Here is a 26,889-nt window from a genome sequence, read left to right on the forward strand (position 1 = left end):
AGAAAAAGTCACAACCGCCACCTCTACCGTTTCCATGGAGACAGAGTGGGACTGTTTTCAAAAAGCTGCACCCTCCATCCTCCCCATTTCCACAGAGACGGAGTTGGAATATCTTTGAAATGTTGCATAACCCTGTTTCCAGACAGTCGTCGGTTCATTTTCAAAAAGCAGCGTTTCTCCCCGTTTCCACGGAGACCAAGCTGTCCCACCTTGGGAGATGATTTCAAAACGTTGCGTTTTCGGCGTCTCGGAGCAGCACAGGTGTGCAAACGGCCTGATTTTCCATGTTTCAGGGTAAAACGCTGAGCCCGATAACCCGGAACAATCAGATAACAGAGAACGGATCTTTTTTTTCTAAACAGCTGTATTTCTGTTTATACATCAGATCTGAGCTCTCCAGGAACTGGAGGCTTTATCCAGTTTTCTTTTCTTTTTTTAACCACTAACATCCTCTTTTCCTTCCACTTGAGTCATTTTCTTCAAGCTAGCAGATGGAGAAGCTGGAAAACGGTCACTGGCCAGCCATCAACTCATGATTACAGCCTGTTATTTATCACGTTTCATTATTCTAAGAGGCTCTTTCTCCATTTCACGTCTGTCTGAAGCGATGGATCCGCCCGCCGCAGTGACTCGAGGCGGACGGAAACTCAGTCACTCTGAAACGGGGTGTGAAGCGGCGCTGGGAAATCCTCCTCCGGATGGGATGAAGTCCAGCCATGTTTCCAAACCTCTTCATCTTTAAACGGTCTGACTGTCAGGACGGGATCCGAGAGGGAACCAGACAGGATGAAACAGCTGCAGCTCCAAACGAATATTTATCTGTTAATAATTAAATGATAAAGTAAAAGGAAATGTAATGAGAAGGATTGAAAAGTGAAATGACCGTCGACTCTAAAACTACCAGGTCTCAGTGGAATCTGGACCAGGACCAGGACCAGGACCAGGACCAGGACCCGTCTGGAGGAAAACACTGTTTCTACTGTCCATCTGAAATGTTGTTGAGTTCACAGGAATGAGACATTTCAGTGTGATCTGACACATTCTATAAAGCAAAAACTGTTTCCAAAGAAGGTGGAAAAATATAAAGGGACATATTGGAGAAAAAAAAACAGTGTTGACATCGGTTTCCTGTGAGAACACGATACAAAACCAAACAGCTGCTCTCAAATTACAGATAAAACATTCAATATTTAAAGTTCAACTTTGTAATGTATCCTATTTTGCAAGATAAAATAGCTAATGTTAATGCTACATCTCATGAGGATAGGAAACTTAATTCTTTTTTAAATTTCTCTTCGACGTGTCCCTTCAGGGACACCGTAGACGCCTCTGAAGTGACAGGAAGCTTTGTTCCTCTGGGCCTGACGGCTGCAGACTGAAACGTGTGGCGACAGGCTGCAGATCGAGCTCGTCTCAAGGTAAACATGAGTCTGAACTCTAAAAAAAAAAAAAAAAAAAGGCCTGTGATGACAATCAGCTGACGAAGACGGATCCTGGGTCAGGGCGGAGCCGGGCGAGTCTCTCTGACGTAACCCGAGGAAGAATTCCTCCATTGTCTGGTGTCGCTGTTCACACATGAGCCGAGCTGCCAGCAGATCCAGGGATTTCCTGAGAACCGGCTGCACTCGCGACTCGTGTGGGTTGATTCCACCCGACTTACAGCAGCGATAAAGACACTGGAGTCCACTTCCTGGTCAAAACCCCGTAAAACCATGCGACACCCAAATTCCACGATTTTCAAGTAAAAGGCTTTAAGCTTGCTAGGAAAGAATCCAAAATCCTCCCAGTGACGACGCGACGGGAAAATAACGCCCACTGAGGCCTCACCTGCTCCAGCTTGAAGGTGTGCTGGTTGAAGTAATGCTGGAGACGCTCGTTGGCGAAGTTGATGCAGAACTGCTCGAAGCTGTTGTTCTCATAGTCCTCGAAACCGAAGATGTCCAGAACGCCGATGGACAAGATCTGAGGAGGAACCAACAAAACGCCGTCAATACGAGGACGAGTCCTCTCATGATTTCTGCTGCGACGACGCTCCTGCTAAAAACTGCAGCGGAGAAGGAACGCCGGCGGCGGGCGTCTCACGGTCGCCGCCTCACCTTGGTGGTCTCCTCCAGGTCTCGGATGTTGAGCAGGGCGTGGTTGATCCTGAAGACGATCCAGTCGAACAGAGCGCTGTACAGAGACTTGGCCATGGAGTCTCGCACCGTACCGGCCTGCAGACACACACACACACACAAACACACACACCGTCGGGATGATTCGTTACAGAGCGTTAAAGACGACCTGCTGCTGGCGGACAGCCCGTGCTGACCTGACGCTTCATGATTTACTCTAATGAAGTCAAACTGTTGAGTTGCCGTCAGTAAAAAAAAGTAGGGTACTTCATAAAAGCAGCTCTGCTTGGCCGCTTCTCTGTTCATTGTAAATCCTTGTTTCATGAGTCCTTTGAGTGTAAAAACCTTCCTGTCTGTACAGGAAGTTAAAGCGCTGCAGACAGCTGCTCACATCTGCAGCACACATCTGCGCTCGGCCTTGAACGCCTCGAAAAAACAGCCACCGGACTGACTTCAACACGGAAAATAAAGAGATTTACATCAAGGTCAACACGCGAGAGTCGCACGACAAGCGGCTCTGTTCCATGAGCTGTTTCAGATTCAGGACGTTACAGTCTGGCCGAGGAGGTGATGAGGCGGCGTTACCTAATAAGTTATGGACAATCGCTCTGAAAGAGCCCAGAATCAAACTGCTGCCACGTGATTCTACAATCAAGTTCTGCTTCCATCAGAGATCAGAGAGCAGCGAGTTCATGTGGACTGACAGGGGCGTCTCTAGCTTTTGAGGACAAGGGGGGCTTAAGTGCAAAGTGAAAGAAGTGTTTAGCTTAGCGAATCTGGTGTTTTTTTTATTTCATTTCCTTAGAGATTTTGAATGTTGCAATATTCCAATGCAATTTTTTTTTTTCTGTACTGCCAGCCTGTGTTGCCAAAGACAGGAAGAATTCTGCATCGATCCATGATCTGGGATCGATCCGCCTGGACTGGATGTACAGGTGTAACGGTCCGCCCTCTGAGTCCGACATTTAGAATAAATGAAATAGCTAAAAAATTACGGAATAATTATATGTTATTTAATTAATTATAAGAAATTTTACTTTGTGCCTGCCAGCTGCTGTTGTCAGTAATCTGTGTGTGTGTGTGTGTGTGTGTGTGTGTGTGTGTGTGTGTGTGTCCTTGTACATACTCAGTTGGAAGCGGACTAACCTCCCGACTGGATCAACAACGTCTCATCTGACAAAACCCGGGACTCAGAAGTTAATCCGCCACGTCTGTGTCTGCTGGTTCACTCATTCATCACAGGAAGCACGCTGTCTGGCTGCGTTATGCTAACACCGCTACGCTAGCGCCACACCTGCATCCTACACCTGGCTGAGCTTTGCACTTGATTGGTCCACAAGGCTCGAAAGAGGCGGAGCCTAAGAAGATGACTTCATGGACTTGGAAACCTCGATGTGTCACCAGAAACCGTTTCTGAGTGAGCTGCTGGACAGAGCTCAGTGTGGAGTTCTCCTTCAGGAACACGACGGTTTGACTGAAGCGCCTCTCTGGGATCATTCAGGGAAGCTTTCCACTTTTTCACTTCCTCCATCCGCTGGAAACATTCGACCTCGAGCCGCAGTCAAACAAAACTAAACAAACCACGGCGACCCCCAAACTCACTGGAACTCCTTCACTTCTTCATAATTAACCGGGATATTTTTAGCACACACCACACACACACACACACACACACACACAGACACACAGACACACACAAACCTCGGACAGATATCATTCTGAACCCTGAACCCACTCTGATACTCCAGCTCTTCATCATGTGAGGAAGTCAAAGCATCCAAAAGGCGGAACGGAGAGCACTGGCTACAGCAGCACTGCAGGTTTCTGACAGCCTGATGATGAGGAGTTTGGAGGCAGTGGGCCTGCTGAGGCTGTGGGGGTGATGTTTACACCGAGGGACCACCCAGCGTGCAACCACAACAACCGGGGTTTGTTCATATAAATCCACGTCCAGATGCCCGGCGGGCCGCGGCGGGGCGGAGCCGCTCGGTGGGAATGTATGGAAAAGATGCTGCTGCGTTCTGGGAGTCCGAAGCTGTTTGTCTTACATCAAAGGCGACAAACACGTCGAAATTTAGAAGAAAATAACTCATCCGTGTCGGGAAAACAGTTTGAGCCGACGGCTCGTCTCAGAGCGTCAAGTGTTTGTTTTCAGAGTCGAGCCCTGCTGAAAACTGTGGAGGGACTCCGAGGGCACTGTGGAGGACTTTCAGCATGTGGGACGAGTGTGTCCGACTGTGTGTGTACGTGTGAACATGTGTGAGATCCTGGGTGTGTGTGAGTTTGAGTGAGTGCATATTTCTTTGAGTGTGTTTCTGAGTTCATACATGTTGGAGTGTGTGTTCTTGGGGGGTTTCTAAGTCCTTAACTTGCAAAATCTTAAATAAGTCCACAGACTTCTGAGCGTTTCTGGCTGGAAGCTGTGAGAAACACATTCGACTGATCTGTTGGTATTTTATCAGGTCAGAAGTAACAAACTTTCATGAGGAGGATTCAGCTGATATGTTGCTGATTGGAAACCCGTCAGCAGGAGAAAAGGTGAAGCTCATGTCTGGACTGACCGAGCCTCTGGATCAGCGCCTGAAGCTTCAAATAAATCAAACATGATCGCCTTCAATAACCAGCAGAGCTGAGAGAGAAGCTGCTGCTTCCGCGCGGGAAGCTGGAACCGGTCGCCGTCTCACCTCGGACAGTTTGTACGGAACGATCAGCTTCTCCCCGACAGTCACCGTCTTCCGGGTGGTCAGAGCCTCAAACAGCATCTCTTCTTTCACCTGCAGACAAACACAACCAGAGATGTTCTACGGGGGAAAACTGTGTTTTCAAGCTCATCCTTCGACTTTGGAAGAGTTTTAATAGATTCTGAGAGCTGAAGAAATTCTGTTGCTATGCTAAAAACATCTTCTTCCCTTTAATTCTCCACAAAAATGCACCAAATATGCAATCAAACAAAAGGAAAGTGTGAAATAGTTCATAAGAAATTATATTTTCAATCTGATATACATGATTGACTATATAGAACTGTCAATTGTAAGCATAAAGGTTTCATGTGTGTTACTTGTGTCTGTGTGTAAAATTTGCTATTTACGTGACTTCTTCTAATTAAAAAGAAACCAGACTTAAATGTGTATGGATGAAATGAAATTGCCAATTATATTGTTTAAAATTGTAATCTTTGATTCACTTGTTGAATAATGCAATTTTGTAAAGAGTTAATTCACAGTTCATGTGAATTGATCGCGATTAATCGCACTCTCATGCAGCGTCATGTTTGCAGAGCGTGAATGCGCGGCACCCAGCCTGCAGGTGTGGAAAGCGAACGCACCTCCAGCAGCTCGGAGACGACGGGCAGCACCTCGGGGTTGCAGATGTCGATGGAGTCGTCTCTGTAGGTCTTCCTCTTGTAGCGGATGTTTCCCAGGTGGAGGATGGCCGACAGCAGGCAGAAGATCCTGAACGGCGGGAAGACAATTCAACCATCCATTTTTTTTGTTTGTTTTATTTTAGTGGATCCAGCCTTATCAATGTCAATGCTAACAATGGTGAAGCGCCCAGTTTAATGTATATAAACAGGCTTTACTTTAGATAAACGGCAAATATAGGCAGTGATTTTATTTATTTTGTTTGGTAATTGTTCCACGTCCTGTCATTTTCCCCTTTTCTATCCGGAAACCCCAGCAAACAACAGCAGAAAGTCTCCTCTGAGTCCGGTTCTACAGATTTCTTCCTGTTATTTTTAATTTTTTTTCATTCCATGGTCTCCTCGACTTGCTCAAGTTGAATTGTTAGTTTTTTCTTTGTAAAAGTCTCTGAAATGACTACTATAGTGTTCATATGAATAAAACTGAATTGAAATAAATTCAGTTTTTGACTCGTATTTTGACGAGTGTCCTTTAAAGCTTTAAACCTGAACATTTCCCTTCATGCTGAAGTGTTGGAAGAATTTTTCTCTCTCTTTGTTTTTGGGGAAGTTCAGAGTGAAGTGAAAACCCGATTCCCTCGGACACTGACAGTAAACTCTTGACTCACTGTTTGCGCGTGGCGGGAAGGAAGCCCACCATCTCCATGGCCAGCTGCAGCCTCTCGAAGTCATGCTTCAGATCCTCTCCTTCCACCGTGAAGCAGTCCTACGACAGGAAACAGCAGCGTTTCAGAGTGGCCCTGCCTCAGAGAGGCTCTGGTGGTCTTTTCACACCAGATCCCCCTAAAACAACTTCTTTCCCCCCCTACTCTGAAAAATGACAAGCTCCGCTGAGGTTCAGGAGGAGGAGCTGCCGCCGACGTGCGCTGTGGCTTCACGTCTTTAATGTTTACAGACTGCCTCGCAAAGACGCTCACAACAGGGTTTTTAAAGCGCACTCTGCAGAAGAAGCTCAATGAATGAGTCACGCTGAAATAAGAGGTTTGGGGTGAAACTGTGGCGAGATCTGAGCGATTCAACGGCTCCGCTCGTGTCGTGGAAACTGCTGGTTTGAAACCAATCCGCAAACACTTGGCAGGCTGCTAAATGAGCTGGGAGGAAAAGCAATTGGTGGTTTTTATTGAGTAGTAAATGATAAACTGGCCCAAGAGTTCAGGTTTTTCTGAGGGAAAACTCCAGATTTTAGCCTAAAAGCCAATATTTATCACTAAAGTTTATCAATTTAACCTTCCCCAGACCTGGAATTGGGATTGAAATTGACCGATTATGTTCATTAAAGCTTTTCCATCAACATCAGATCATCAAGTGTGCCATATAATTAGGGTATAAAACAGGATATTTCAGTTCAGAGGCCAAAATAGTACCATAACTTTTAAATATGCTTTCAATGTTTCCATTATTTCATGTGTATTGCTCTTATTAAATGTTTGCCTTGGTTTTATAGATCAGATCTGGTCGTATGTGTGTGAAATAATAAACCCAGCTGACTTCTTACTGTTTTAATCAACAGAAACTCTCACTTGTTTCATCCAAACCTGAAAGAGTTGACAAACTGAGAGATCAATACTTGTAAATATTCACAAGTTACAGAGACTGGAAGGGAGAATCCATCAGTGAATCACAGGCAAGTCAAAAGAAAACTGTGTGAAAAATAAACAGAAACAAATACAACTAAAACAAGTCTTCATCATTGACTTCATGGATTCCAGACTTTTCTCTTCAGATCAATCCACTCATCAAGAGCTGAAAAGATTTTTTTCCACTCAAATTTCAAATATTCAACCCAATAAAAATGAGTCTCAATGGAAACGACATGGCGGATTGCTTTTTTTTTCTAATCTCAGTTGTTCACAATGAATTTTAAACACAAACTTTGTTTAATTAACATTTTGTCAAAGTATGTCACACTTTTTTGCTCTTAGGGCCCCGTTTACACGACAACGGTTTCAAGTATAAACACACCCTTTTCATTTAAGAAAAGTTCCACCGTTACACTGCGACGTTTTGAAAACGATGTCGAAAACTGTGGTGAGCATATCGGTCCACTAGTGGGTGCTGTTGGTCGCTACAGAGAACAACACACTAAACATTAACAATGGAGAAGACGAACAGTCGTGCGGACAGAACACCAAGATGGATCGTTACTATGGCGACTGTCAACTCTAAAACTACCAGGACAATCTGGACTGAGGGGAAAACACTCTTCTTACTGTCTGTCTACTGAGCATGTGCAGGAGACTTAACTACCGCCGCCTCATGCATGTACAGTAGCAGTGTGTTTCAGGAAAGTTGAGTTTTCTCCTGTTTCCATGGAGACAGAACGAGAAGAAATTCTGCCCTCCGAGCAGTTTTCAAAAAGTCATGTTTTCAGGGTATTCCAGCAGTGTTTTCATGTGAACGGACACTCAAACGTTTTCTGTTTTCACTTGGGAGTGTTGTCGTGTAAACGGGCCTAAAATGAGTGTGTAGCTTCTGAAGAGAAGGGTCGGCGCTGGAAACGAGGGAATCGGTCAGTGATGAAGACAGATTGAGGCAGCTACAGCGGCCGGGGTGTGAACAGAAGAGCAAAAAAAGACAAATAAGGTGAGAAAAAAAACCCAAACCGAACCAGGAAGCATCCATAAAGCAAGCGAAGTGAGCGGAGGGGGGAGGGGGGAGGGCGGAGGTCAGGGAGTGTGCTGCGGAGCGGAGGAAGGGCGGCGCTCAGCCTCCTCCAACGGGTGCAGACAGAGCGGATACTGACCGGTTCACTGTCACAGTAACTGTCCCAGTGCGGCTGGCGGCCTGTGTGTGTCGTCTGGAGGCGTCGGGGCGGAAGGTTACAGAGGTTAGGGAAGCCGGTCAGTGTTAGACGGCGGCGGTCGGACGGACAACGAGGGCAGAAACATGAAACGCAGCAGCAGGAGAGTTCCTCAGGAGAGAACAGGCACTCCGTTAGACATCAGTCATACACTCAACAGCAGCGATGACAGACACACACACACACACGGCATTGGGACACTCTCACACACTTTCTCTCTTGCAGCGAGCAACGCTCCCTGAAGAGTCGCATGATCCCCCCGACCGCCCACCACTCGGTGTGACGCTCGTTCCGGTTTCAGATCACCGCTGTTGGAGATCTGAGAGGAACCTTCACTCGGGGTGAGACCACTGGACGAAGGTCAGCTGACACAGAGTTCGCTCGAAATCTGCTTGAAGTTCAAACATTTGGTCGACATTCACGTGACGCTCGCACCACGGTCACTCCAGACCACGGCGATCGTGCAACTCTCCCTCGAGATTTCCACGATACTCTTTAAAACACTGGAGTGAAGCTCGATGGAGAATCTTGAATAACTGATAAATCTTCGGGCCGACTCAGCGTTCTCTCAGCATTAAGGTTCCTGGAGGTTCTCTCTACAAGGCTTGAAATTCACATCATACCGGGTTAAAATTCACACGGACTGATTGAAAGAAGAGCTATTTACTTCAGCCGCAGCCAGAAAAGCTGTATTGTCCTTGCTTTTCAGACATCTGCAGCTGTTTCGAAGAAAAGTTCGAGAGAGCCTCGGACTGGCCGCTTTCAGGAATCCTTGTTTTGAGACCCGCTTGATAAAACCCAGTGAGATGAAGTCTTCACACACACACACACACACACACGCACGCTTCATCTCCCACACCCACAAACACACTGAAGCACTGAAAGCAGGGTCAGGAGGGGAAATCAAAGCACGTTACACAATCACCGTCCACTTTTAGGATTAATTTTTCCGAGGGAAAACCGCTTGATTCCATTTCTGCAGACAGAGGAGGAAAAGCTGCAGGTTTTAAACGACGGCCTCTGCTTCATGTTAGTGTAATCACCGCCGCTCCGCTCTGGAAACGGGAACATTTGTTATCGTGATCCAGCTTTCTTCAGAAGGGAAACGACATCTGATGTTTATCTGCAACGAAGGAACTGATGCTTCACGGAAAAAAGAGAAAGGATTTCAGCTGGTCTGCGCCAGAACAAGGTTTCATATCGACTCAATCAAAAACATGCGAGAAGCCAAAGATGTCCTTAAACGCACCACCTTGAAAACAGCAAACATCCAAAAGTCTTGTTCACATCATGAACCATGGGCGGAGTTTGACAGTCTGTCAGTCACATTTCCAAAAACAGACAGAATCCAAAAGTGACGACGTTTTCCCAGAATGCTTCACGTCTCTCAACAAGTCTCTCCATCACCGATGAATCCCAACACAACTCTTCACAACAAAATGTGTTCATGTGAAATTCAGCACGCAGTGCGATCCTGAGAGGAACCTGCTGCTGAGCGTCAAACTGGTCCGAACAGTTCAAAAGTTGCATTTTCAGCGGCTCCAGACAACGCTACCGTACAACCAGCCACCGAAAAGCACAGAAAGTTTAGCGTTTTCGCTAGAAAGCCTCATGGAAACAGGGCCTCAGAAAGGAAACTTAATTTTATGCGTTTTGTGCTGCAGGAGCTTCACTCCCGCCCAGCCCCCCTCCAACGTTTTAATCTGAAAACAACGGCGCAGATATTGATATGTCAACAGGAGAATCGATATAAAAACAGACATCTGTCGTATCGATGGGCATCGATCTGCTAATGGAGCCAGAGGCTCGCGGCGGCGTCCACAGCTGCACGGAGCTGAACAGAATCATGTCAGCATCGGCATGTAGAGACTGAAACAGGGCCAGAGCTGGAGCCTCCTGCAGAAAAGGGCCAGAAAGTGGAGGGAAAACCAGGGTCAGAACATCCAGAGCACGTGTGTTTGCGTGTGCACGTCGGTGGCCGTGAGGAATGGGAGGAATTCCCTGCTCTCCTCTGCGTAGGCGGCGAAGACCTCAGAGCAAGGCAACGGGCCGCCGCCACTCGGGGGCGGAAACGCAACGGGCTTTACACAACATCCACATTCCATACACGCAGTGCGTGTTCATGCATTCGGCTGTACTGTGGCGGCGGGGGGACGTGAAACCCGCTCTGCCCTGTGGGGCGTTCCTGCTGTTTGGGCACGATCCGTCCAGCCGTGGAGAACGGTGTGCAAAGGTCTGTGCGAAAAGCGTGAGAAAAACCCACAAACATGCAGCTCTGGCCATAAAAAAGACCAATCATATACACACACAGACACACACACACACACACGAAAACAAAGCAGTCGCTCTGAAACATGGAGAACACTTGAGCGGCCGTCAGCGGTGTTTGCATCGCGCAGAGCTGCTCCTGTTTGAGGACAATGACACCGACACACTAAAGACACACTGACAGCTCCACAAGTCAACCAGAGGAACACACAACATGGCAAACACACAACATGGGAGACTCACAAAGAGCAGTTTACACATCAGCACTGAATCTACGCAGAGCGGCCGTCGGCCGTGAGGCTTCAGGAAGGCTGACGTGCTTCTGTCTGCCGATGACCGTTTTCTGGAGACTGAATTCATTCAGTGTTTTCATGCTGAGACTGACGAAGCTCCACGCCTCACCTGACTGAGGTAATGGTATTCTTCAGGCTTCTTCAGGTGAAAGGCCGTCCTCTCTTCTTCACTCGCTCCTGCCAGCAGGTAGTAAAACACGTGGTAGTTCCTGAAAAGAAGGAAAAACACAGAAGCAATCGTCATGTTGGCTAGGTTCAGCTTAGTTCAAGCTTCAGTAACAACAAGTAAAAAAAGAGAGTTTTTTGTGTGCATATACAAGAAAAGTCACTATCCTGCTCTGAGATATTTGCTACTAATATTAATTGGCATTAAAATTGGAATAAAAAGGACTCCTTGTTCTATTTTCAGCGTGCCTTAAGTTACTACTTGCAGTAGAAACACATGGTTAGCATGCTAGCCCGCTAAATAGTATTTATACATTGTATTTAGACATTTAACCAGCTTCCTAAAACATCGCATACAATGTTTTCACATCAATGCTAACCTTTAAGGCTACAAACATTTAGCCTGGATCATTCATGGTTGTACGGACTGAAGCTGGAAAAGAACCTCGAACTGAGGAGTGTCACCTCCAACCCTCTCTCCCGGTCAGCACTCTTGGTGGTGTTTGTAGGAGTTTTCCCAGCAACACGCTGTCATGTTAGGTTCGCAGGTGGTTTTAAATTCCTGAGATCATTGTTCAGTGTTCAACTCGGGCCCCGTTTACACGTCTTCAAGTGAAAACGGAAACAACTTCTTGGAAAGCTGCTTCCCAGGTATGCACCCCAGAGAGGTAGCCAACACTTCCGGTGCACATGCTCAGTAGATGACCAACAAGAACCACATTGTTTTCAAAACACTTCCTGAAACTTTTCTGAAACAGAAATGTACAGAATGATGCTTTTCCACATGAAACGTCGTCTTGTAAACGGGGCTTCAAAATGGAACAGCACCCCGAAAGTCTAAGTTCAGAGATGAAGGGATTCATGCAATTCATAAAATAACGCAAACAGCTACGTGTGTGTGTGTGTGCGCGTGTGTGTGTGTGTGTGTGTGTGTGTGTGTGTGTGTGTGTGTGTGTGTGCCCTCCTCCTGAAGCATCTGGCTGCAGCACAGAGGTCAGAGGACAAAAGTGAGCGGTGGCTGCACGACCACCGTCCTCTCTGAAAGCACAGGTTTTTTTTTTTTTTTTTTTATGTAGTCAGCAATCCATCTGAATACGAGTGGCCTCGCCGAGGGGCCCCAGTGCCGTGGCCCCGCCCCCCCGCGGCGAGGTCAACCCTCCAAACACCGTCCAGCACATTACTGTCAGCCCCACTCAAACACCAAGTCACTCCACGGCTCGCGCCTCGGAGGCTCAAACGCCAGGCGCTCTGTGTGGAATCCACTCACTTGTAACGTTTTTTTTTTTTCCTTCACATTCAAACTGCATTTATTTTAGGAAAGGAATTTAGAAAAGAAGCAAGACGTTTTTTAAACTGCTTAAATGCCACAACGCTGACGTGCAGCATTTTTTGTTGGGGTCTTTAAAGGTAGGGCAAGTTTAATCCCTGCAGAGCTGCTTCTGTCCACTTGGTGGCAGCAGCGAGTCGCTGTTCTTCCAAGCTTCAGTCGCTCTGAACCAAGTTCTTCTTCTTCTGTTTTTGGTTTGAATGCATCGTCAACATGACGAACTGCACCACCTTGTTGTACAAAGCAGTATTAGAATCGTCAAGCTTTTTCACCGCTTTATTCTGTAGACTTTGTCGGCTGCATCATAATTATTCTTAAGTTGCTTTCGATTTTTTTTTTGGCTGAAAATATTTGATAAAATACAATTATGGTGAATGCAGTAAGCTTTAGTACCTTGAAGTGCAACTAATGCTATACTGCCTAAATTATTCTCAATTACAAGAAAAAAATACTGTTGTAGTGTGAAAAAGCCTCGAGTTAAAAAAAAAGAGAAGACCCATGAAAGTACAAGAAGTTCAAATTACAGTAATTATGATTAGTTGTTACGCTCCCTTTCAGCACTCTGACAATTACACTGTTTGTACCTATAATAACATCTTAAAACCAGAACTTCTGTTCTCCAAACAAAAGTATTTATTTTCAAAGTGCTGCTCACCGCTCATTGTGCTCCTGGTAGACCAGTCTGGATTTCTCCAGGAGGTATTTCTCCACATATGCCCTGCAAAACAAGGACAATGAAAAAATAAGGCATCATCAACATGCTATTTAATCAAAAGTAATAAATACCTGTTTTAGATACTACTTCAATAAACATTGTCAGTAAATATGTTATTTATTATATAAAAAAAAATGAAATAAGACTGAAAACAGAAGTACATCAGTGTTACATGTTTAGATACGTTCAAGAATAGCAAAATATGTCTTAAAAGCATCCATAGTTGAACAGGAGCACCAAAGTAGTGTGAAATTCAAAGAAAGTCAAAAATACTAGATTGAATTTGGCTTAAATACTGAAGCAATCCAAAAGATTTCTTCAAAATATATGAAATTATTTACAAAAGCAAAGACAAATACGTTAACATTTTTTTTAATTAAAAATTATCTTAAAATATATCAAAAACGTGTGAAATGTGTCCTAAACTGGTCTAAAATCCTAAAACTGCAATAATGCTTTTTTTTACATGGCAACATCATCAAGTGAAAACAGAAAACTTGGCTGCATTTTGGGGGCTGTAATCACTGAAGACGCTAATTTCTGAAAACACTCCAATTCCATCTCTGTGGAAATGGGCAAGTTTTTGAAATGTTCTGACTCTGTAGAGACAGTAGAAAACGGAAATGTTCGAAATCGTTCCGTGTCAACCTGAGGCGGACGAGCAAAGACTTTCCGCAACAGCTGCATTTTCCTTCCATTTCCACAGAGACGGGATCATTTCTGAAAAGTTGCGCCAGGGTAGCCATTTCCAAAAAACTGCATTTTCGCCATTGTGTAAATATACGCATGGAACACTGTGAAAGATTTCAAAGCTACCCGGCGGTATCGTGGTTCACACTTTGGCCTCGATGCTGGTCTGACTCCAAGTCTGGACTGTTAGTCTGTTAGTCTGGAGTTTGTGTCTCTTTTGTCTTTTGGAGCTAAAAAATGGTGAAATAATCTTTACCGGAGGGAATCTGGTGTTAAAGTTTTGTACGGTGACAGTTTTGAGTTGTAGTTTTAATATATAATAAACCTTGAAACAAAGTTCAGCAGTCTGAAATAATTATGAGCGCTGAAGGGCCAAGATCTACAACATCATCTAACAAGGATTTACATGAACAAAAAACTATTTCAGAGAAGGTTCTAACTGTCTTTCTTATTTCCAACAGCATTCATGCATTTGATATTTCTCACCAAGTAAGGCAGTTTGTTGTAAAATACTCGTCGTCAAATCATTTTAGTCTAATTTATCAGTTAGTGATATTCGCAGTCAGTACTGCGGAGTGGTGCATCATGGGGGATTTGTCAGAGTGTGTACCCTGAATTACACCACTGAGTGTAACGATTTTCAACATATTCTACTGAAGAGGTGCTTCACACCGCCTCCGGCACGACGCCATGTTTGGTCATGAAGTGACCGGTCAGTGAAGAGTTAATGAACGTAAGGTTACGTCCCTTGGTGTGTCCAACTCACCCTCTCACCGTGCCGCTCTCCTGGTAGTTCACCTGGATGAACTTCCCAAACCGGCTGGAGTTGTTGTTGTGTGCCGTCTTCGCGTTCCCGAACGCCTGAAACAGGAAAGACACATGAGCCGAGGCCTCGATCGAGATATCTCACACACACACTTCACAGCCAGGTGTCCGAGGTCAGAGCCAGGTGTCCGAGGTCAGAGCCAGGTGTCCGAGGTCAGAGCCAGGTGTCCGAGGTCACAGCCAGGTGTCCGAGGTCAGGTCCTCAGTCCACGTTCAGTGTGGATCGTTTGTTTGTGTGTCAAACGGAAAGAGGACTTGGCTCAGGTCCAAACACTGTTCACTTTTGCTCTCACCAAGTTTCAAACAGATTGAGAACATGTTTCATGGATCTATTAATGTTGGATTGAAGGTAAAGGAGAGACGGCCAGCGGGTGTGATGGGAAAAAAAAAAAGCTCCTTGGTGAGTAATGGGATCCATGTGGAACATGTGAAGTGGCTGCGCTTTAATAAGACGCTGCAGTATTTCCCCTCGCTGCTCTGTTTATTTTGTACGGCTGCCGGGAGGGGAAGTCGTTTCTCGCCCTATATAAACCCCGAAGTTATTTGTAGCTTCACCGCAAGTAAACAAATTCCACAGTGAATCACTCAGAACCGTCCCAACAGCCCCTGACCGAACCCTTCAGCACCGCTCAGGCGGCCAGAGGTGAGAACAACACTGGGAATTCAACCTCAAGCTCCACGGCGGCTGCAGACTCCAACATATTGAAACTCAGCTTCTACCCAGTGAGAACAATGAGACTCACTGCACCACCTGGTGGCACAAGGCGGTATTACAAGGCTGTTTATTCTGCAGCTAGCTGGTGATCTCCTTAACTTCGGGACATTTCTCCGCTACAACACGATGATTATATCACGGTTGTTATTGGGCAGGAATACAAAGAACAAACTGTTGTGCTAATGTACTAAAAAAATCCCCATGCTATCAGTTTTTCAACTTAGTAGCGAAATAAGCACTATGAAAATAAAATTCTTCATGTGAACTTCCATCAGTTGGAGGGAGGAAGATGCTCTATGATCTGGTTGAAGTGACATAAGTAAAGCGTCTAAATGATCCACTGCACACGTTCCTACGAGACACCTTTCACATCATGCAGAACAGCTGCTTTTTTTGTTTTGAATTAAACAAATTTCTGACTTAAGGACAAAAGAAGGGGCAACCATAGGATTGTGATGGGGATAGCTCTTGCTCAATGAAAAGCTTTTTTCAGGTATTGGCTAATGCTAAAGGCTCACAGACTTCAATGAAGTTTACATAAGTATCCAGTTTCATACGTACCTGGTGCCAAACTGAGTTTTACCAACCAATTCAGACATTGAGCAGCTCAAGCTCTTTCAACAAAACTAGCAAATAAGATATAGCTGTATCAGGTTACATGTGGATTAAATGAATCAAAATGAACACGAACGAGTCCCTCCTTAGTGTCCGACTGTCTCATAACCCTTCGCTCACTCTACTTTCTCACAATGGACTCAGATTTCACGTGTGACTCACAAAGCTGGAGAAAAGAAGCATTAAAACAGGCGAAGGCTGTGGAAAAACACCCTGGCCTGTGCCGTGTGGAGACAGGAGGAACACACAAGGTGAAAGCGGTGGAACGGCGACAACATCGCTTCACATCACAAAAATGTGGGTTTGTAGCAGCGTGACGCCCGGAGCCTTGGACGATCCCGGAGGAGCTGGAGCTCCGCGTCCGTCTGTGAACCGGATAACCTGAACCGCTCAGGAGCGGCGGGTCAGCCGAGGACACGCCAACATCAGCCGGTCCCTCACAAGTGAGAATTTCCCGATCAAGACGGCCAAAAACAGCAGAGCGGTGAACCCAGAGGGGTCAGACGAGAGGTCAGGTATCGCACCTTTCACTGCTCTCGCTTCACATTTCGAGTCGGGCCGGCAGGAAGCAGGATGTGGAGCAGCTAAAAACACAGCGGAGTGATTTACGTGCTGCTCCGTGTACTCCTCCACCTGGTCTGTGTAAAAACCAAGCATCGTCCGAGACGTTTTTATCGCCAACACTTTGTAGTCTCTAAACTTGGCTCCGTATCACCGGCAGTCAAACACAAATCTCCCAGCCCCACGGACAGGAGTTAAAAGGCCGGGAACATTGAGGAAAAACCGAAAAACATAGAGAAAATCTTTATTTTAACATTTCAACTGATTCAAACTAGATTTGATGTGAACCTTTTTCTTTAAATGTGGATGAAGTTAACTTTTCATTCCATGTTCAATCAGAGGCCGAAGAACTCGAGATAACTCACAGGTGAACATGATATAATATTACTGATTATTTCATGAAGGTAAAATGAAAAATATACAGCAACATGTCTGTATGTATTCAGTCCAGAACTAGGGATGGGTATCGTTCACATCTGAACCACATGGTACCAATACCTGGTACCTAAGAATCGGTACCGGTATTCAACGGTACCAAATCCTGGCACTTCTGTCTGTGTTTACGTGGCAATAAATGACAATTTGTTGCTGCCTACAGTCAAGTTTTTAACTGATGCTAGCGTGCTAAGGGATGCTAGCTTGCCAACAGTGCCAAATACAGGCGTTGCAGCCGTAGATCTGAGGCCGGTCACTCCTCAGCCTTGAGAAAAATCTTGTTCTTAACCAGGAGCTTCCTGAGATTAGAAGTTTTCCCACCGTAGCGAGCGTAATCTGCATCTTATTTTGAGAAGTGGAGGCAAACTTTTGAGTGCTTTCTAGTCATGTTTTTTGTTGACATGCTAGCTGATGCCTGATGCCATTACACTCTGGTGCGTGCAATGCTTTGTTTCTCCCACTCTCTCACACTCACAGGGATGTGTTCAGGTACCGAAAAATGGTACCGTTTGATTTTATCGGAATCGGTACTCCCGACGGAATTAGGTTGGTACCTTTAAAAATCCTAAATTCGGTACCCATCCCTTTCCAGAAATGCTCTGAAACTCAGAACAGTATGATTTTTTTTTTCAATGAATTTTACTGATAAAAGATGCTGAAGTGGTCCTCAGAAAGCTCTACCCATTACCACCCATCCACACACACCAGCAGTGACGACTGCCGGGTCACTCAACGATTTCAACGGAATCATTTTGAGGTTCGCTGTCTTGCTCAACGACAGACGAAGGATCGAACCTGGAACTGCAGGAGGTCGACTCTCTGTCCAGCTCCTCGCTCTTCATTTTGCAGACACGGTGACCGATGGGCTCCAGAAGACGAATCGTCGTCTTCACCCAACCTGACCCCGAGCAGAGCGGAATACGGCCCCTGCTTCCAGAGGACTTGCTCTCAAATGCAAATATTATTTTGTTGCCCTCTTGTTCTTTGCACCAACGCAAACCACCCACAACAATGCTAATGTGTTCTTTCCCTTTTCTGCATGGGAGTTGTCGAGAAGTTATTCTGGGAGTTTTCAGTCAGTAGCTTGGGCCTGGGAGCACCGAGGTATTTACAACTGCACATTTAATGAGGAAAACATTTAGAAAACTGTAAAACTGTGGAAAGTATTCCAGGATGGGGTTTTGTTTTCCCCCCTCTTTGCAACAGTCACACAGCCTGAGAGGGACACCGACTGGAAACTGTTTGGACAAGCTTGATTCGCAGCACTTCAGTCACTTCAGCAGGTCAACAACATTATTCTTGGCTGCAGACGGGCGACCGAGCCAGAGGCGGACCGATGACGGACTTGAGCCGGTGCCAGCGTGTTCTGGGTGTAATGCGTCTCGGTCAAAGTCCTTCAGAGGAGCTCAGACAGGGAGGATGAGGTTATCCTGTCTTCAGCCAAACGCTCGCACAAAGTGCCAAACAACAGGCCGGCGAGAGGCTCCAATCTGGACCGTCAAACCACCGAGCAGCCTGCAAAAATTGATAGAAAATATTTGTATGTAAAAATATTTGTATATGTTGTATGTGTCAGTATCGGTGGATCCTGACTTTTAGTTAAAGACATTAATAAAACTAAACTGTTCATTTACATTTCAGATGTTAGAGCTCGGCCGCTTCAGACAACACACACACACACACACACACACACAAACTATGGAACAAATGAAAGCAGGGACTCCGCTGGTTATGAGGTTTGAATAAACAGAACTGTCTGGGTTTCAACTGCTAAAGAGTCTGATCTCCAGATCTCTGTGAAGAGCTCTACTAAAGAAGAGCTCGATTCATCTTTAGCCAGTCGTCACCCGCTGAATGAGCTTCCACTTGAGTCATGTGACCGTTTGGTCCCAACACTCCTCACAGTGAAGCTTTGTTTGGTTCCCACAGCATCAAAAAGAAAGACAAAAGAGAAAAAAGAAGATGTATTCATCTGCTGTAGTGTGGAATGATTTAAGAAAGAGTCACTGAAATGTTCTGCATTCCTCCTCTGGCAGTAGAAAGTGACCTTCAGTGTGACTCAAGCAGCATTCCTCTTTCAGCCTCTGCAGACTCACGTCCTCTTCAGAGGTTACGGTCCGGCCGAGTCACGCGCGGCGGCGATGTGGACAGGAAGTCCACCGTAACGTTCTCCACAGCCTGACTCACGGCTGGAAGCTCACACCTTGAGCCACGCTGGCCGGGCTAGCAGCCAACGGCTCACAGGTCCGAATGACCCGCCCACACCCGAACCCCCCCCCCCCCCCCCCCCCTGTGAAACATTTCAGACCAAACAGAGGCAAAGGGCATCGTGTATTCATGTGGATTTTCAGGCTCATAACTTTATTTGATGTCTTAAAAATAAGTGAGTCAGCATTTATTTAATTTTATCACAAAACTCGTCCCGATTCGCTCACGTTTCTCACCATCCAGCAGAACGTCGGCTCGTTTTTAACCAGTTGACCCAAACCTGACAATTAGATTTAAACTCACTTTTTAACAAATATAACATATTTTCTTAATGACACAAAGGGAAAACACTGAAGCTCATTTAACAACAAAAAACCTGTTAAAAAGCCAAAGTAAACCTCACTTCTTTCCTTTCTCTCCTGTCAAACATCAGTCCAGTAAGAAGACATTGTTATTCTAGAACATGTCACGTCTGTTTAACTCTGAATCTGTTTTCCCAAGCAGGTAAATAACCCTAAGCCTGGCTCCTGTTAAAATGTTTGATTCCTTAAACTTAGAGAATGGAGAATGGAGAATTCCTTCAATTGGAGAAGCTCAACATAAATAACAGATTTACCCCGTGAGTTTACTCTCATCTGATTGGCCGAATAAACTCCTGCGACCGCAGCTTCTCCGCAGTCTGAAGCTGAAGTTTCTCTGGACACAACATTCGTCACAAATCTTAAACAAACAGCCGCTTTTCTGCCCACAGTTTGTTAAACCTGTCAAGTTTGATGTCCCCATTTCTAACCTCAGTGGATCACCGGATCTGGCCCCCGGGGGGCCTGACGGGGCCCGACGGGGCCTCGTGGACGCCCTCGGTGACTCTGGGCACATGCACATCTTCAGAAGACGGACAATAACTAACATGGCGGCTTGTTCACTGTCAACAAACGCTGTAAACACATTACCTCTCCAAACACGTCTAATCTTTCCATAGAAAGTTTTCTGCAAAGACCAAGAACAAACCTAATCAGGGCTGAATCAGAAATGTGCGCCTTGCCAGTGAGGAGGAAGTGAACATTGGTCACAGAGATGGAGATGAAAGCCGGGAGTAATAGAAAAATAATCAGACATCTCCACGAATCCTCCGCTATCCCAGACATCTCCCATGTAACATAAACCTCTCCGAGCGGGAAACAACTGCATTCCTGAATTAAAGAAAGACCCCTCAGACAGAAGCACATCACAAACTTCAAGTGGAAATTAGCGCTTCATTTCCCATGCTGCTTCACAAACAGCCGAGCCGCGTCCGAATCCTGGAAGGCGACGGACTCTGTGTCCTCGGGCCGCCGACTCGCCGGTTCCCCCCCGTTCAGGACCGGGGCGACGTTATCCAGGAAATTGTGGGGATCCAGAAATGACAACAAACCGCCGAGTGCAGGATATACATATCTGAACGGATCAGATTCCCATGCTGCCCGATAATCATCTGGAAGGTATGGAGAGACTTGAGCCGAGATCATCTGATCCCGGCTCGGCCCCAAGACCAGATGTTTACACTCGGTAATTGCTGTAAGTGGAAGTGTAATGTGAAAAGCAGCAGAGAAAATTAGGCCGGAAGAAAAAAAGAAAAAGAAAAAGAAAGCACTTTCGAGGAACGCTGGCAGATAAAAATAGAGATTCTTCAACGTAACACAACACACACAGTGTTGAATTCAGAGTTTTATGGGACTAATATAGCAGAATATTTGTGTGTTTGAGACTCCTCCAGGACAACAATCCCACCAGAGTTTATTCCAGCGTGAGGAGTGTGAACACACCCTGAAAGGCGGGACGGATCGGGGCCACCTCGCTGGGCCGAGGCCGAGGTGAAACTTTAAACTCATTTCAGCAGAAAACGCTGCAGATTGAGTGATAAAGGACTCTCTGGGTTCAGCAGTAAACACAACACCACCTGTTAAATGGTCTGCACTCTTTAACTGCTATGAAAACACGTACACGTGTTTGTGTGCATGCGCGCGCGCACGCGTGTGTGTGTGTGTGTGTACAGCCACTTTTTAGTCCTGTTTTTACTGTTTTCACATTCAAATTTCCTTACACAAAAAAACATAAAACTAATCAAACTAGAACCATCTCAGCTCTTTTCTGGAAACCCTGAAAGAAGAAGAAAGAGAAAAAGAAGAGTGTCGTTTGTTATCTAATATCTAGTATGTTTCTTTTTGTGTGCTGCTGCCACAGAGGATGCTGTGAATTACGGTTCACGATGAAAACACTCTTTTGAACTTTGCTTCCACGGTGACGAAATTAATTCATTTAAAAAATGATTTCATTTATTCATTTGTATTTATTTTAATTACTTCTTAATTAAAAAATACTTTTATTTCAAAAAATTGCTTTATTTTGAACCTTTTTTAAAATAATTAATACTTCTTTTTTCACTTTCACTCTGCACATTTAAAAAAAAAAAAAAAATCAGCAGCACAAACTCACAGGCCTGCAGATGAGCGAAGGCAGGAATGTTCTCACACGGACAAACATAGAAAGGCATGCACATACGTTCATGCACAGCACACATGCGCCGCACAGACACACACAGATGTGCAGACTGAAAGCAGATCAAAAGGGGTGCGTGTGTGTGTGCGTGTGTGTGCGTACACAGTATTCACACACACAGATCTCTAAAATTAGAGATGCTGATGACGAGGCTCAGCCGTTCATGTGGCCGCAGGCAGATCGGCCGCATCTCAGCACAAAGTAAGACTCACACTAAACTCAGGAAGTCAGTGTACACACACACACACCATTGTCCACAATTTTGAGTTCAATTCTAAAATAACTGAAGTACATTTCATTTGTGCTTTAATAAAAGGCAGACTCAAGCAGATTTCATTATTAGTGTCGATCGCACAAAAACCACCACCATGACCTTTTGACCTCTTCCTAAGCTTCAGTGCAGGAATGCTGAGTAAGAATGTGTTAGTTTTAACAAGACAAATCCAATAAACCGAGTTATCTATAGTCTGCAGCAGAGGTTCTGATATCTCCCAAAGGTCCCACACCACAGACCTTCAGGGAACCAGACAGCAGCGGCAGATTTTCACTTTCTGAAAACTAAAACTACAATAAAAACACACACATTCAGAGACCGAGTTGGATTGTTATTACGCCGACTGTCAACACCAAAACTATCAAGTCCAGGAGAATGTGGACCGGGAGTCTTGACACTCCGGAGGAAGGCATTTTTACCGTCCTTCTACTGAACATGTGCAGAAGAACCGTTTATGGGGGTAATGGTGCGTCTCTGCAGTAGCAGTGTTTCAAAAAGTTGTATTTTCAGTGGCTCCGACACCGTTTTCGTGTAAACAGAGACCCAAAACGCTACAGGGGTTATTTCCCTGGCGGAGATGTCGCCGGGACTGATCCAGAAAAGCCAGAACCAATTACCAACTGGGGACTGGAGAAAGGCTCAAGAAGAACCGAACGTGCTTCAGTTTCCTGTTCGTCTTCTGGAGACGTCGAGGAGACATCCGGGGAACCAGCGGAGACTGAAGTCAGCGCCGGGTCGCCGCCTCGTCTCCAGGCCAGAGAGACGGTTTGTAAATCGTTCCTGACTCCATAAGACTGAGCAAAATCAGTCTTCTGTTGCCGATTTACCATTGTGGGTTAAGACTCCAGGAGTCTTTGATATCAGATCGAACCTGGTAAAGAAAAGTCTCAACAAGAGCAACCAAAACCTCATTTTAACAGATTGTTCTCACAAAACCGGACAAAATGTGACATGTTGCATCTTTAAGTACGACCGTATCAGAGTGTGCTGGAGTCAGACAGAGGGACACTCAAACGGGAAGCTGTCCTTCGTTCGCCGTCTCAGGTCCGAAGCAGGTGGAGAAAGCCGTGAACTCTGAGCTGCAGGTAGATCTGCATTCCTCCAAAAAGAAGCCGGGCCGCATTCTGCCCCGGCGTGAGGAGGCGACTCCGGTTACAGTCCGTTCCAGCGACTATTTGTGGCCGAGGCCTCCTCCTTCCTTTTTTGTGAAGCGCAGCTGCCTTACAGGATTTATTTCAAACATTGTCAAGATGCCTTTGACGCAATGTCATTTCTCACACTGGCAGACAGAGTCGGCTCTGTTCCTCACCCGTCCGTCTCATTATTCCTGCTCCTTCTGCCATGTGACAATTACAAAGAGGGGAAAAAAAACAACAACCTTTCCCCAAATGAACTCCTGACCCGGCGTTACACGAGAGCGCTCAGAGTTCTTAAGTGTTAGAAGAGGGCTCATGCGGACGCACGAGCCATAAAAGCCAATTTCCTCCGAGTCGAAGCGCCACAAAGAGTACATTTAAAGAAACCCTTCTGTTCTGAGCTGGGACTTCACTGGGACGTTCGGCGCGTAAACAATAGTGCAGTGTTTCCTCGTGGTAATGAGACGAGGCGAACGGGAGGCACCGGGAGGGAAGAGAGAACCAGCAGGGAGACGGAAAGATCGAAGAGAGGCTAGCAAGGTCTTTCCAGTTTGCTCCAATAGTTCGGAGCATTTTTCCAACTCTAACCCAGAAGGTGCCGATTAAAAGATGCTTTTCAGAAGCCGAGGAAACGTCCAAAGTCTTTCATTCTGTTTCGATCAAGAGGTACCTTATGTTTCCTGAGAAGAAAAGACATCCAGAACTCAGTCAATCACTGTCATCATTGATCATGAATCTGATTGTTTTCAGCTTCTTTTTCTTCTTTCCCGAATTATTTTCTATTAATGGAAAAATCCGCTGGTGACTTTCAGCCACATGTGGGAAACGAGTCAAACCCCTCCTGAAGCCAACAGAAGACAGACGGAGGAACTCTTTACCCAGTTTTCAGTTATTTCCTATTGTAAAAACCAACAGGAAGCGTATGTTTTCATTGCGGCTGGCTGGTTTCAGGATAACTGAAAAGACTTGAGGATGGATTTTGAAAGAAATGTGGCATAAAGATCCGGATCGTATTCTGGTTCCAGAGGAACAATTTAGTCTTTAGAATCACCGGGAACATACTGTAAAATGGTTTTCAAAGAAATGTGGCAGGCAGTATATCTTGATAGAGAAGATACTTCTTATTTTAAGTTCCATGATCAACAGCAACTGTATTTGGGTCGTTTCCAGCGCCGAGCCGGACTGAAAACATCAGGAGATGCCGTCATTCCTTCCAGCCGGCCCACGGGCTCAGATCAGCTCGGCCCGGCCCGGCCCGGCCCGGCCCCGGGCCGTGACTCACTCCACCAAACATTTGGAGCAACAAGACCTGATTGTTGAGTCAAATATCAGACTGACCGCTGCTCCCACTGCAATTATCGGCCAGAAAAAGACGGGAAAAACTCACAGGATCGAAATCCACGAGCCATTAGACAAAACGCCGCGCCGGTCTCCCTGTTGTGGGCCGACTGACTAATCTGTCACTTTAGTCTGCTTGAATCATGGGAATTGAAGCAGAAAAACAGTCATTACAAAATGACACAATGTCTCCAGGCACAGAGAAAAGAACCTTGAAGAAACACCGTCCAGCCAATTAGAATAATTAAAAAGATCTGTGGTTCCTGGCAGGACTGAATGATGTGATCAGGTGATCTGGAATGGGAAAAACAGATTCAATTTTAATCAATACAAACACTTAAGTATATGATAATATCTCCTAGTTTTAAATAACAGTGCTCTTTCTCTCGGCCCTCATTAACATCAGTTGCAACTGGATTTCCTTCCAGATTTTTTTTTTTCCCGATCACAGCTGTCCAGTTTCCATCAGCAACATGTCAGAAACAAAACGTTCAGTAGAATTTTGCTCTTTTGAGTAAGAATCAAGACTGTCAGCCATGTTTTTCAGTTAATGGAAGTAATTTTTGTGAAGTGATCACGATCAATCAATGCTTTTCTTCAACTGTGGTCATTTCGGTTTTGTGATCATGTGTATTGAGACTATTCAGTTTTTGTGTATGTTGCACGTGTTCATATTGTGATACCTCTGTGACGTAGTGTGCAGCCTCACTTCCTGTTTCTGCGACATCATGATGTTAGTCAATACTAAAATAAGGACACATGAAAACAGGACTGACACGCAAAAAAAGGGGTTAAGTATTGATCACCTCGAAGGTCGGAGCGTGTTTCTAGTTTGGCATCAGAACATTAAAAGCAGATATTACCCTGAGATGGCGAACCCCTGAGTGGACCACACAGGCCAGCATGAGTGGTATTGATCCACCCACACACACACAAACACACACACCCTCCGCTTGACTCTCTGCCAGCACACTGCAGCACTGCAGACATGGGCGTGGTCCCTCTTAAAGGCTTGTACATGGAAACAAGCGTGGCACAGAAATGGTTCCTCCCTCTGCTGTGATTCACTCTAACAGAAAATCACTGTTGTAATGTTGAGCATCATCATCATCATCATCATCATCAATACCTCATATTTATTGTTTATCAAATTTAAGGAACTCATTTAAAGGAATATTTGTATCTGTAATATTTCACTGTGGCTCTCAGTTCATTTGAGTTCGAGACGTCTGGTCTGTGTCGAGGGGCTCTGGCACGTCGTCTTTGGAGCAGGGTGTCCAACATGAGGTCCGTGGGCCAAAATCAGTCCACATAAGGCTCCAATCCGGCCAAACCAACAAGCAAATTGCAAAAATTTCAAAGAAAACACAGATTTAGGAACTAAATTTCTTAACAGCACGACAACAACACAAGCCGAGACGTCAGCAATGCTGCCATGAAAGCTAGCTAGCTAGCATTAGCCTCATAAGTAGAGTAATTTTCTACAGTAACTGCTTGGTTTTGTAACAATATACATTTACATGACATATTCTCTTCACAAAAAACCCTTTAAAGTTAAATTTTAAACTTATGATAGCACTGTAATCACTGCTCCAGCCCACTCTGTGCTGGAATATCCCTTAAACACAAAATAACTAAAAACGACTGCATTTAGTTTTGAGTCATGACAAAACTGTCAAAAAATAGGTTTTGATATTTTATTCCCCATTACCTAATGAAATAATCTCCCTCCGGTCTAACTGCTGTAAATTCTGGCCAGTCGACCACCCAGCATTCTGTTTTCCACCATAATGCTGTTATGACAAGCGTCAGGAGCCACAGGAAGGAGCTGATCCTATATGCTGGATGTGTCATGTTGAGGCCGGAGAGAAGCTCTCTCACACTCACACACACACACACACACACACACACACCCCATTTGGAGGTCTTCCAGTCAGCGGCCAGCTTTCATGATGACAGCGGGTTGAGTGACCTGAGTCAATTTGGCCGCCTGTATAGGATGTGTTTGACAAGCGCTAAGTAAATGTGCTCAGCCATTAGGAAAACAGGCCTATCTTTTAGAGCAAACACTAATCCCGCTCGCTCCAGAAGCCTGTGTCAATACGCAATTTCTCAGCGGCCCAGAGCTGCAGGATACCGGCACAGAGCTGGGGCTCAGAGAGCAGAGGACGGAGATTTCATGACGGTTTCAGCGGAAGAAAGAGGAGGAGCTGAACGAAATATAGCTCTGAAGAACAGACTCAGAATCTAACTGTGAGGAACTGATGCACTGTTTAAGGCCTCAGTATTCTCCCCCGTCGCCGCGACGGCGTTCCTACGACGTCTACGCCGTAGCCCTACGTCGGGCTACGAAATATTGGTGAAACTAATGAGCTTTTGGACGATTAAAGCCGTTTTAGGAGCGGCACGTAGCCCCGTCTGCTAACAGTGCTAACACTGCTAACAGTCCGCTAA

General features: G+C 45.5%; 1 protein-coding gene across 11 annotated transcripts in view; it reads right to left on the bottom strand.

Moving 5' to 3' along the window:
- Positions 1 to 26,889, bottom strand: part of myo9aa (myosin IXAa) — a 109,613-nt gene that overhangs the window by 32,832 nt on the left and 49,892 nt on the right. For 10 of the 11 annotated variants that reach the window (XM_030106294.1, XM_030106206.1, XM_030106036.1 and 7 more), the window contains exons 3-11: positions 14,560 to 14,654; positions 13,044 to 13,106; positions 11,006 to 11,105; positions 8,279 to 8,332; positions 6,144 to 6,241; positions 5,440 to 5,566; positions 4,799 to 4,888; positions 2,097 to 2,213; positions 1,828 to 1,962 (exon numbers count right to left, since the gene is read on the bottom strand). In XM_030106294.1, coding sequence (XP_029962154.1) covers positions 1,828 to 1,962; positions 2,097 to 2,213; positions 4,799 to 4,888; positions 5,440 to 5,566; positions 6,144 to 6,241; positions 8,279 to 8,332; positions 11,006 to 11,105; positions 13,044 to 13,106; positions 14,560 to 14,654 — 879 coding nt within the window. The remainder of the gene's footprint in view (positions 1 to 1,827; positions 1,963 to 2,096; positions 2,214 to 4,798; positions 4,889 to 5,439; positions 5,567 to 6,143; positions 6,242 to 8,278; positions 8,333 to 11,005; positions 11,106 to 13,043; positions 13,107 to 14,559; positions 14,655 to 26,889) is intronic. The other variant, XM_030106120.1, reaches the window with a different exon arrangement.

The sequence above is a fragment of the Salarias fasciatus genome, chromosome 1 (assembly GCF_902148845.1).
Source record: "Salarias fasciatus chromosome 1, fSalaFa1.1, whole genome shotgun sequence".
NCBI classification, from domain to species: domain Eukaryota; kingdom Metazoa; phylum Chordata; class Actinopteri; order Blenniiformes; family Blenniidae; genus Salarias; species Salarias fasciatus.